Raw genomic sequence first — 12,666 nt, forward strand, 5'->3', positions numbered from 1 at the left:
CTCGCCCGGCTAGTTTTTTGTATTTTTAGTAGAGACAGGGTTTCACCGTGTTAGCCAGGATGGTCTCGATCTCCTGACCTCGTGATCTGCCCGTCTCGGCCTCCCAAAGTGCTGGGATTACAGGCTTGAGCCACCGCGCCCGGCCAGCATATTATATTTTTGATGTGCTGTTGGATTTGGCTTGCTAGTATTTTGTTGAGGATTTTTTGCATCTATGGTCATCAGAGATACTGGCCTGTAGTTTTCTTTTGTTGTTGTTGTGTCTTTACCTGGTTTTGATATTAGAGTAATGCTGGCCTCACAGCATGAGTTAGGGAGAATTCCATCCTCTTCAATATTTTGGAATAACTTGAGGATAATTGGTGTTAGTTCTTTGATAGTTTGGTACAATTTGGCAGTGAGTCTATCGGGTCCTAGATTTTCCTTTGTTGGAAGGCTTTTTACTACTGGTTCAATTTTATCATGTGTTATTGGTCTGTTCAGGTTTTCTATGTATTCCAATTCAATCTTGGTAGCGTGTATGTGTCCAGGAATTTATCCATTTCCTCTAGGTTTTCCAGTTTGTCTTAGTGTATAGTTGCTTATAATTGGTCTCTAGTTCTGTGGTATTCATTGTAATGTATCCTCTTTTCATTTCTGATTTTGTTCATTTGGGTCCTCTCTCTTTGTTCTTGGTTAGTCTAGCTAGAAGTTTATTGATTTCATCTTTTTTAAAAATAAACTTTTCATTTTGTTGACGCTTTGTAATATTTTAGTCTCTATTTTGTTTGTTTCTGTGCTGTTATTTATTATTTTTTTCCATTCACTAATTTTAGGTTTGGTTTGTTCTTGCTTTTGTATTTCCTTGGGGTGCATTATTACATTGTTAGAAATCTTTCTACTTTTTGATGTAAGCACTTACTGCTACAAATTATCCTCTTTATACTGCTTTTAGTATATCCCATAAGTTTTGGTATATTGTTTTTCACTTTTCATTTGTTTCAAGTAATTTTTTAATTTCCTCCCTAATTTCTTCCTTGACCCATTGGTCATTCAAGGGCATGTTGCTTAATTTTCATGTATTTGAATCGTTTCTAAAATTTCTCTTGTTATTGATTTCTAGCTTTATTCTATTATAGTCTGAGAAGATACTGAAAATGATTTCAATTATTATTTCTTTTTTGAGATGAAGTTTTGCTCTGTCACCCAGGCAGAGTGCAGTGGTGTGATCTCTGCACTGCATCCTCTGCCTCCTGCGTTTAAGCAATTCTCTGCCTCAGCCTCCCAAGTAGCTGGGATTACAGGCACCCACCACCACGCCCAGCTAATTTTTTTTTTGTATTTTTAGTAGAGATGGGGTTTCACCATCTTGGTCAGGCTGATCTTGAGCTCCTGACCTCGTGATCCACCTACCTCAGCCTCCCAAAGTGCCGGGATTAATTTACTGAGGCTTGCTTTGTGTCCTAATATACAATCTGTCTTGGAGAATGTTTCATGTGCTGGTTAGAATAACGTGCATTCTGTGGCTGTCAGATAAAATGTTCTATAAATGCCTAAGTCCATTAAGTCAAATGTGCAGTTTAAATCCAATTTTTTTGGTTAATTTTCTGTCTAAATTATCTACATAATGCTGAGAGTGGGGTGTTGATGTTCCAACTATTATTGTATCGGAGTCTGTCTCTCCCTTTAGATCTAATATTTGCCACATATATCTGGGTGTTCCAGTGTTGGGTGCATATAGGTTTAGAATTGCTATATACTCTTGCTAACTTGATCCCTTTGTCATTGTATAATGACCTTCTTTATCTATTTTTTCTCTATCTGTTTTTGACTTAAAGTTTGTTTTATCTGATGTAAGTATAGCTACTCCTGTTTGCTTTTGGTTTCTCTTTGCGTGGAATATCTTTTTTCTTCCATTTCATTTTGTATATGTCTTTACAGGTGAGATGAGTCTCTTGTAGGCAGCATATAGTTGGTTCATTGTTTTGTTTTGTTTTGTTTTGTTTTTGAGACGGAGTCTCACTCTGTCGCCTGGGCTGGAGTGCAGTGGCCAGATCTCAGCTCACTGCAAGCTCCACCTCCCGGGTTTACGCCATTCTCCTGCCTCAGCCTCCCGAGTAGCTGGGATTACAGGCGCCCGCCACCTCGCTCAGCTAGGTTTTGTATTTTTTAGTAGAGACGGGGTTTCACCATGTTAGCCAGGATGGTCTCGATCTCCTGACCTCGTGATCCGCCCGTCTCGGCCTCCCAAAGTGCTGGGATTACAGGTTTGAGCCACCGCGCCCGGCCTTTATTTTTTTAAACCATTCACCCAGTCTATACCTTTTAAATGGAAAGTTTAACCCATTTACATTCAAGGTTATTATCAATATGTTAGAGCTATTCTTGTCATTGTATTAATTGATTCCTGGCTATTTTGTATATCCTCTGTTCCTTTCTTTTTCTCTTATTGTTTAGCATTGTGGTTTGGTAGTTTTCTGTAGAGGTAACATTTGAGTCCTTTCTCTTCCTTATTTGTGTTTGCTCTGCCAGTGAATTTTATATTTTCATGTGTTTTCGTGATGGTAGATATTGTCCTTTCTTTTTCAGGACAATTCAAGAATTTCTTGTAGAGCAGGTCTAGTGGTGATGAATTTCCTCAGCTTTTGTTTATCTTGGAAATACTGTATTTCTCCTTTGTTTATGAGGGACAACTTTGCTGGTTATAGTATCCTTGACTAGTAGGTTTTTTCCTTTTCCAAGAAATTTGAATATATCATCTCCTTCTCTCCTGATCTGTAAAGTTTCTGCTGAGAAATCCACTGCTAGTCTCATGGACGTTGCCTTGTAAGTCACTAGACAATTTTCCCTTGCTGTTTTTAGAATTCTTTCTTTGTCCTTAACTTTTTACAGGTTGACTGCAAGGTACTGTGAAGAAGACCTTTTTGAATTATAACTGTTTGGGGATCTATGCGCCTCTGGTATCCTGATGTTGTAATCTCTCACGAGACTTGGAAAGTTTCCAGCTAGTATTTTGTTAAGTAGGCTTTCTATCCTTTTGTTTCTTTTGCCTTATGGGACACCAAAAATGTGAACATCTGGCCACTTAATGATGTCCTATATGTCACATAGGCTTTGTTTATTCTTTTTTTAAAGAAAATTTTTGTCTGAGTTATTTCAAAAGACCTGTCTTCAAGTTCTGAAATTCTTTCTTCTGCTTGAGTTAGTCTATTGTTAACGTTTACAAATGTATTTTGTATTTCATTCAATGAATTCTTCAGCTTCAGAATTTCTGCTTGGTTCTTTGTAAGTATATCTATCTTCTTAGCAAATTTCTCATTCATATCCTGAGTTTTTTATTTCTTTGCATTGCTTTTCCGTCTTCTCTTACATCTCACTGAGCTTCTTTAATATTATTTTAAATTCATTTTCTGGTATTTTATAAATTATTTTTTGATTGGAATCTGTTGCTGAAGAATTATTGTGTTCTTTGGGGGTGTTGTATTTCCTTGCTTTTTCATATTTCTTGTGTCCTTACATTGATATCCGTGCATCTGGTGTAATAGTCGCGTCTTCCCATTTTAAAATTTGCTTTTATATGGGACGACTTTTTCCTAAAGCTGTATCTATGGTATGGTTGGGTAGGACATTTTTACTTTGATCTTAGATGCATGCAGTAGTGTAGTCTCCATATGATTTCTTCAGCTGTAAACAGCATCGGTGGTGTCTTGATTTCCTCAGTGGCTTAGGGTGCCATTGTTAGTGGAGGCTGTGGTGAAGTTTTTCTGGGGACAAGGACGCCAGGTGATCCTGTCCTTGGGCCCCAGTTGTGGCAGTGGGCCAAGCATGTCCTTGGGTCCCAGGGAGGTGTATACTGGCACTGGTGTTAGTGGGTTCAGACAGGCCAATTCTTGGGCCTCCAACTGGCTTGCTCAGGGGACAGTAGTGGTAGTGGTGGGCCAGGTTGGTGGGCAGGATTTCAGGACCCAGAGAAGTGGGTGTGGCAAAAGTGATGCAACCAGTAGCAGTGGTGGGGCAACCCTCTGCCTCCTAAGTGGTCTGTGCTGCTCTTGGCAGTGGCTGCGATGAGCTGGGCAGTTCAGTCCCCAGGCCTGCAGGTGGCATGTAAGGGTGGGTGTGACCTGTGGTGGTAGCAGGAGGTTGAGTGGCCCTGAACTCAGGTCCCTGGAGAAGTTCTCAGGTGCCAGTAGTGATGGAGTGGGCTGGGCAGTTCCCAGGCCCCAGACAGGCTACTGGTACTGGGTGGGGGTAACACAGAGCCAGGTCAGGTGGACTTGTCCCCATGCCCTCTGCTGGTGCATGCAGACACTGGCTGTGGTAGGCAAGGGTGGGGTGATCCCTTGGCCCCTGGTGGAATGCTGGGGTTGGGGCAGCAGTGGCTGTGCTGCAGCCCTGCTATTGGGGAGGGTGAGGTCGCTTTCAGTGGCAGCAGCCAGGTACAGGCAGCTGAGGAGTGCTTGCTTCACTTGTATTTCAGCCTTGTTGGCAGCAGCCTATGGTGCAATGGCTGTACATGGAGGATTTTGTCCTCAGGGTGCATGAAAATTTGTGGTGATTTCACTGCCAAGGGCAGTGGTGTTATTGCCAATAACTCACGCTTCAGCCCTGGTGGCAGCATCCAGCCATGGTGGTGCCTGTGGGAAGGAAATGTCAGTGGGTCTTCAGGGATATGAAGATCCAGAAGCTGTTGGGCCCCCAGGTGTCTGGTGGAGTCTGGACTCTCTGCAACGTGCTGTGCTGCTGCTGCTTAGGGATCTGGGAGTGTATGAGATCCAGTGTGAGCTCCCTCTCTGGAGCAATGCCCTCACCCAGGCTCCAAGCAGCTCCCTATGTTAGTCACAAGGCCTGCAAGAGTCTAGAGGCTCTCCTGTGGCTAGGATTGCAGGAATCCATGGTGGGAATGAGGACTTCTGGGGGTCTCTCACTTATCCTTTCATTGCACCGAGGAGCCTGGAGAGGCTCCCAGCCAATCCTGAGCAAGCAGGGAGACTTGCTTCTGTCTTCTTCCTTGCTTAGGTGTTTCCTGTCACTCTCTGTTGAATTCCAGTGTTCTCTCTTGGATGATCTATTCGAAGTGTGATTATCTACCTGCTATTTTTGTCCTTCTTTGTAGAGGAGGAAAGCACCAGATGCCTCTAGTCAGCCATCTTGAAGCCTATTATCTTATTTTTAAAATTTTTTACTTGTCCTGGTGTTTTTATATTTGCTTTTTCTTCTTTTTTCCTATTTAAGTGCTTAACATTTAAATAATCAATGTCCCTAATATAACTTTTTTTCTATCTAGCAGTTTAGAGCTTGTCCCCTTGTTTTAATTCTTTCAGTCATTACCCCTGAAATCTTATCAGGCATATTTAATACAATGACATTTTAAAATTAAGCTGGGAACCTGGTTTGCACCTATAGTTCCAGTTACTTGGGAGGCTGAGGCAGGAGGTTCCCTTGCATAGGAACTCAGGACCATCCTGGGCAATATAGCAGGATCCCATCTCTAAAAATAAAAAATTAAAATTAAATACTATTTTCACTCTCCTCTCAGTCAGCAAAGGCCTTTAGAACTTTTGTGCTTCCATCTCTTTCTTCTAGACTTCCATTCTATTGTCAATATTTCAAATTTTTCATCCCCGCAAATCAGACACACGAGTGCTGTTATTTGATATAAATATCGTTTGCTTGGAATTAATGACTTATTTACCATTTTATTTCTTCACCATTCCCTCACGCATGTCAGGATGTTTTTCCCAGATCATTCTCCTTCTTCTTAAAGTAAATCCTCCAGAAGTTCCTTTACAGTGGGGCCTTCAGTATAAACTGCTTCAGATTGTGTTTATCTACAAATGTTTCCTTTTATCCTCATTCTTGAATGATAGTTTTGCTGACAATGCAATTCTAAATTAATAATTCTATTCGCTCAGCATCTGAAAACTGTTTATGCACTGTCTTCTGGCTTTCTTTGATGTTGGGAAAATCTATCAGTTTAACTGCTCTTCCTTTGTAGGTGTTGTGGGCTTTCTGGCTGCCCTTGTGGTGTGTGTTTATTTATTTATTTATTTGCCTTTGGAGTTCTGCAGTTCCACTACTGTATGTCTATATGTGAATATCTTTTTATTCATCCTGTTTGGGATACACTGTGCTTCCTAGATCTGTAGAATTGCATTTTTAATCAGTTCTAGAATATTTGCCAATATCATCTCTTTAACCATCACCTTTCCTCCATGCTCTCCCTTTTCTCTTTCTGTGACTCCAATCAGATGTGTATTAAACCTTCTCATTCCAGCCGCAGTAGAACTCTAGACACATCCACAAATGTATGCATTTTCTTTTTACCCATGAATAAAGCATTATCCATTTAAGTTATTTGTTTCAACCTATACATTTTTTCATCTCTGAAAGCTTCATATTTGCAAAACTGTTTCTTCATTCCTGGTCATTTCTTGCATGTTCTTTGTATTGTGTGTTGTTCTCATACCTACCTCGTTTGTGTTTGGTACTTGGCCATTCCAACATCTATAATTCTTGAGAAGCTATATCCAGCTCTTAAGGTAGTTCTTGAGTCCGCTGCTTCCCGCTAATAGGGGTCTGCTCTGTATATATTTGGCAATCTTTGCTTGTGAGGCCATGCTGCTTGTCATCTTTGGAGTCCAGTGAGTCTGAGTTGGGAATCCACAAGAAAATTTGCTTCTGTTTCCACTTGGACTTGAGGGTACCCTTATCCAGGACCTCCAAAGTCCTCTTTGAAGGTTTTGGTTAAGAGTCAGTAATCTCAGACTCAGCTTCTCCTCCTCATTGCTGTTCTAAGGATCAAATTCCCCACTACTATGTTACTATAAGAATGCGGCTTCAGGAAAGCCCCACTTCCCATGACTGGCTGCAAGACTAGGTCAGACCAGTGGTACTCAAGCTCCCATCACACCACACTCCCATGGCTCTGCTTCCCACCTTCAAGGCTTTGGGTGCTAGCTGACCTCACACTTACGCCTCACCCCTGGGGCTGTGTTCTCATTGGTTTGGTTTTGAAGAGCATGGTCTCTGAAAACCTCTCCTGCCTTTGAGAGGCCAGCAATGCCTCAAAGGGTGTATGTCATCTGAAGTCTAACCACTGCGGAGTAGGAAGGGCCCTTGGAGCTTCTAGACATTCATGATATTGCTACAGTCATTTTTTCTATCCCAGTCACAACACATTGCAATTCTACCTGTTATTTTTACTCTTCTTATTTTAAACCCACTATTGCCAATCATAAAGTCTTTTCAAGTCGAGATTCTATTGTGGATCATGTCAGTGTTTTCTGTGCATCTATACAGTTTTTTTATTAGGTGAATAGGATAAAAATCTACACCAGCATTCTGCTACTGGGTCAACGCAAGATCTTTCATATCCACTCATCTGTCCTTTCATTCAGGTAACAGATGTTTATGAAGCACATACTCTGCTGTGTTCTAGGAATCCCTGACCTCAAAGAGCCTACAGTCATAGAACCAAATCATTTATCCCATCCCAGCCAACAGGAAGGATCTTGAGTGCTAATGAGCTTAACACCTAGAGGCAAGTGGGTTAGAAGTCAGAGCAGTTGTTGTGGACAACATTTTGTCCACAATTTGCTGGATGGTAATGGATGTTAAAAGTCACACTTCTCCAAAGCGTCCCCTTCCACTATTTGATATAAGGTTTCGCCTCACAAATGAGTCCCATGCACCACCTATGTGGGCCTACCTGTGAAATTACCCCCAGCTCTGCATCTGGGCAGTTTGGCTGGTAGATGTCTCCTTGCCAGCTTGTCTCAGTCTACAGGGCATGTCCCAGTGGTCCCCACCCTGTTCCCTAGCTCCAAAGCTGTTCTGCCCTGGGGATTGTGGCCATCCTGGGGTTCCACACGCAGCCAGGGGATCTGGGGCAGCCTCACCAAGCTAGTAAAAGAACAAGTCTTCATTCCCCCAGGTATAAAATGGACACCTGATGAGAATGGAGTCATTACCTTTGACTGCCGAAACCGTGGCTGGTAAGAGCTCACAGGGGAAAGGTCTGCAGCCCGGGTATTTATCTCATAGCTTTTGGGTTTTGCCTCGTCCTCCTCTGCTCCCACCCGCTCCCCGACCACCACTCAAGGGCCTTGGGTGTATAGAACCCTAACCAGACACAAGAACAGGAAGAGCGCCAGCATTCCTCCCTTCCCTCTGCAGCTGCCTTGCTCCAGGACTGATCATACGTGTCTTTCCCAACCTAAACCTCCTTCCGGGACACTGATCTGTCTCCACATCAACCTTTTGTTAGGCTCTCCTCTCCTTCAACACCCCTTTTTTGGCAAGTTTGTAACAGAATCTGAAGCCCAGCTCTCTCCCTTTCTGCTATCAGCCCCTCAGGGATGCTGGTTGCTCTAAATCAAAAGGGACAAGGGTTACCTCCAGGGCTTGACCTGGCCTATTAGTGGGCACATCTCCAACCACTGCCGATCCAGACGGCTCCAGAACTGTGTCGAGTGGTTATGAAACGTGTAAAACCTGCCATAGATGGGTTGCCCTGAACTTTGGGTGGGCTTCAGCCAGCATCTGAATAGAAATAACTGCAGACCCTTGGTCAGGTATTGATTCTGGCTTTGGTTTTCCCATCTTGGGCATGTCACTTTCTTTCTTCCGCAGGTACATTCAAGCTGCTACTTCTCCCAAGGACATAGTGATTTTGGTGGACGTGAGTGGCAGTATGAAGGGGCTGAGGATGACTATTGCCAAGCACACCATCACCACTATCTTGGACACCCTGGGGGAGAATGACTTTGTTAATATCATTGCGGTAAATGTGCCTTCCTGTTCTAGAATAGCTCTCACTTCCTCTAGAAATCATACACAGGTGCCAAGGTGAACCACAGCCCCTGACCACCCTGTGACCTGCATGAGTGTGTTTGCTGGGCCTGGACTTTGCAAACTGATGCTGTTTATTCTCCCCCCACCTCCCCTCGCCTCACTGCGACTGCAGTACAATGACTACGTCCATTACATCGAGCCTTGTTTTAAAGGGATCCTCGTCCAGGCGGACCGAGACAATCGAGAGGTGAGTGTCCACTGTGGCCTGACACTAACAAGCCCCTGCTCGTGTCTGGATGGTGGGCGATTGTCTCTGCAGACTGTGTCTGTGGCCCCTTTTGCTTATTCCCATGGCACCTGGAATGAGAACAGAGCATGTTACCCATGCAAACAACCAAGAGAACCACCCTGTAAACACGCTGCTACTTATCAGAGCAAACAGTGAGCAGATAGAGACCTCATACCAAAGGGAACCTTCCTTACTCAGGACTGGTTTTTCACCCTGTGGATTATGTAGGTCTCCATTTTCCCTTTGGCCTCCCACCTGGGCTTTTCCATTATGTCAGTTTTCATGAGAAGCTTCCCTGAAAGGAGGACAAATTTAAACCCATTGAGTATCGTCCTTTTTCTCTGGTAAAAGACAAAGGAGGAGAGGACATGGCAATAATTTTTTAAGGAGAGCTTTTGCACATCATAGATTCCTCCCTCTGTGATGGGGGAGTTGGGGTTTGAGTTCCTCTTGAAGCCGGGCCTCCGCCCTGGGCACCTCCACACTTTCTACTGTGAAGCGCGCACTCCTGGGCTGCGGGCTGCGGGCTGTGGTCTGGGAGCCAAGGTTACCCTGCCTCCATCCCAGGACTGTCCTCCCCGCATACTCAGCTTCACACTTGGCATTTCCCGCCAATAGTGGCCATGGATTTGTACCAAGTCATTCACCCTCTCTCAGTTTATCCTGGGGACATTTAAGAAACACCTATTGTAGAGGACCAGTCCATGAACTTAGCTGCATCATGGAGACACAGGCCCTGCAATTATGTCCTCTGATGGCCCTAAACAGCCTCCTAAATTAACACCAAACATGAAGCTCCACTGGCCCACTCAACCCCCTGATGCTCCTCTAATGTCTCACCCATGACAGCATTTCAAACTGCTGGTGGAGGAGCTGATGGTCAAAGGTGTGGGGGTCGTGGACCAAGCCCTGAGAGAGGCCTTCCAGATCCTGAAGCAGGTGCCCACTATAATGAGGCCTGGGAGGGAAGGACTGGGAGGAAGGGGCAGGTGGGGGGAGGCAGGCTTGGCCTGTGGTCACAGGCACTCCTCTTCCCTACACAGTTCCAAGAGGCCAAGCAAGGAAGCCTCTGCAACCAGGCCGTCATGCTGATCAGTGACGGTGCCGTGGAGGACTACGAGCCAGTGTTTGAGAAGTATAACTGGCCAGACTGTAAGGTGACCCTCCCACGGGCGTCCAGGGAGAAGAAAAAGCTTCTCCTACTGCCATGGATGGGATCACCAGCAGGGCCCCTAAAAGGATGGCCCCCATGCAAATCTGCTTTCCTATTAGAGCCATTCTTGCTTTCAGATACATTTTAATTGGGTGTTCCAAAATTATGGCGACCCGAGACACAGAGGCCTGATGTAGGAGGTTTGGGGTGAAGGACCAGAATATGGTTTGGGGACATCGGAACTGCCAGGCTGGGCTGGGCACGGTGGCTCACGCTTGTTAATCCTAGCACTTTGGGAGGCTGAGTGTGGGCGGTATCCGAGGTCAGGAGATGCGACCCATCCGGCCTAACATGGTATATATTCCTCTCTCTCTCCCCCATCTCTACTAAAAATACAAAAAATTGCGGGGCGTTCCCGTGGCCAGCCGTTCGCCGTGGTAGTCCAGCTACTCCCAGGAGGCTGAAGACAGGAGAAATGGCATGAACCCGGGAGGTGGGCTTGCCAGTGAGCCGAGGGATTGCCGGCCACTGCCACCCCAACTGGGCGATAGAGCCGAGGGCTCCATCTCAAAAAAAAAAAAAAAAAAAAATGAACTGCCAGGCTGTAAACCTCAGCCTTGCACCTACTCCGCAGTCCCCATGGCCCTGGGTGAGTTATGTTGTGTTGCTGCCTGGGGCCTCAGGGGGTGAGACTGGAGAACCCGAAGACTGATAAGCACTCGGCCCAACATCTAAGACTCACATAAACCATGTTAACATTACTTACGGCCAGGAATTTTGCTGCTGAGTGCATCTGTGTCTTGTGGGTTAGGTCCGAGTTTTCACTTACCTCATTGGGAGAGAAGTGTCTTTTGCTGACCGCATGAAGTGGATCGCATGCAACAACAAAGGTGAGTGCCGGGCCGGCAGCTGCCTTCCTACATGCGGGGCACAGGGTGACCCAGCCCTGGAGGTGCTGAGCGTGCGCTTCTCCGTGGCCCCTAAGAGGAGCAGCATTACGTCAAGAACAATAGCCTCAGGCCCTCCTTCGTATTCGGAAAAAGCAAGGTGAGACAATGTCAGCTCTGTCTCCATCCTGCCCCCATTCTTTCTGTCGGCAAATTAAGCCATAGACTCTGGTTCTGGTTCTGCTCCCAAAAAGCAGAGAGTCACTGTTTTCTTTGGAATAATATTTTGTGTGTGAATGGTCCTCATCTATCTCTGACCAGACCCCCATTGATTCAACAAAAATTCACTGAGCATCCCCTATGCACCTGGCACGATTTCCAGGCACTGGGGGACCAAGAGGGATCAGGATGGACTCAGGGTCAGTCTGCCTCTTGGTATTGTCCAGCAGGGAGACACACGAGTAAACCACCACCCACGATACAGCCTGAAATGAGCTTTGATGGTGGAGAGACACGGACTATTCAGGGTGCTGGGGGACCATGGGGGAGGCACTCTCCAAGTCAGTGGGGCAACTGGAAGGGTGTTCCAGGCAGAGGGAACAGCGTGTTCAAAGGGTCTGAGACCTGCTGGGAGCAGACAGTCGCTGCATCTCACTGGTGAGGGGGATGAACACGGTGGGAGGTGGGGGCCAGGAGAGCAGAGAGGTCATTCACAGCTTTCTGCGCAATCTGCTCTTTGGAGTGTCACCATGGCTCCGGGGAAGAGGCTGTAACACCCACCCCACAACCCGAGCAAGGGCAAGGACCAGAAGGAGGAGGAGCGGAGAGGCAGAAATCTCTGCCTCTGATTGGGTTCCCTGAACACAGACCTAAGAATGACACAAGAAGGCTTATGGGGCACTCTCAAGAGATGCTCCTGTGAGGAAGTGGGGAGGGCGGGGCTGGGAGAGGGAGACGCTGACCCCCAGTGCCCTTGCATCAGGCCCTGCTGCTCCTTCGCGGAGCTCTGGGTGGGAGAGCGCCCCTCAGAGGTCTTCCAGGGTGAGGCACGGTGAGCCTTGGCCTCCCACTGGCCTGCAGCTGCCCCTGGGTAAAGGACACAACTGTGGGGAAGCAGCTCCCTGCGCCCCGGGCCAGTTTCCAGAGAGGATTCAGCTGTGAGCCATCAGTAGCTGGGGAGGGTGCAGGCCCTGACGAGGAGTTCCCGGGGCAGCCCTGCCTTCCACACCCACGCGGCCCTCCCCACCGCAGGCTACTACACGCAGATCTCAACGCTGGCGGACACCCAGGAGAACGTGATGGAATACCTGCACGTGCTCAGCCGCCCCATGGTCATCAACCACGACCACGACATCATCTGGACAGAGGCCTACATGGACAGCAAGGTGAGCCTGGCAGCAGCTCCCAGCTAGAGAAGCCCACTCCAGAGTTAGGGACCCCAGGGAGCAAGAAGTGACTTCCTGGATCAGGAGAAGGGTGGGCCTAGCACCTTAGGGAACATTAAGAAGGGGTGGATGAAGCCGCTTTTCCATGCTTTTCCTCCTCTTTTCCTGACAGCCCTTGGC

General features: G+C 46.4%; 1 protein-coding gene across 1 annotated transcript in view; it reads left to right on the forward strand.

The window, feature by feature from the left end:
- CACNA2D4 (calcium voltage-gated channel auxiliary subunit alpha2delta 4) overlaps nt 1-12,666 on the forward strand; it is a 135,166-nt gene that overhangs the window by 32,531 nt on the left and 89,969 nt on the right. The window contains exons 7-13 of the mRNA XM_017862418.1: nt 7,913-7,973; nt 8,611-8,761; nt 8,945-9,019; nt 9,911-10,000; nt 10,105-10,218; nt 11,026-11,104; nt 12,353-12,486. Coding sequence (XP_017717907.1) covers nt 7,913-7,973; nt 8,611-8,761; nt 8,945-9,019; nt 9,911-10,000; nt 10,105-10,218; nt 11,026-11,104; nt 12,353-12,486 — 704 coding nt within the window. The remainder of the gene's footprint in view (nt 1-7,912; nt 7,974-8,610; nt 8,762-8,944; nt 9,020-9,910; nt 10,001-10,104; nt 10,219-11,025; nt 11,105-12,352; nt 12,487-12,666) is intronic.

Source organism: Rhinopithecus bieti, unplaced genomic scaffold (assembly GCF_001698545.2).
Source record: "Rhinopithecus bieti isolate Rb0 unplaced genomic scaffold, ASM169854v2 scaffold_2654, whole genome shotgun sequence".
In the NCBI taxonomy this organism is placed as follows: domain Eukaryota; kingdom Metazoa; phylum Chordata; class Mammalia; order Primates; family Cercopithecidae; genus Rhinopithecus; species Rhinopithecus bieti.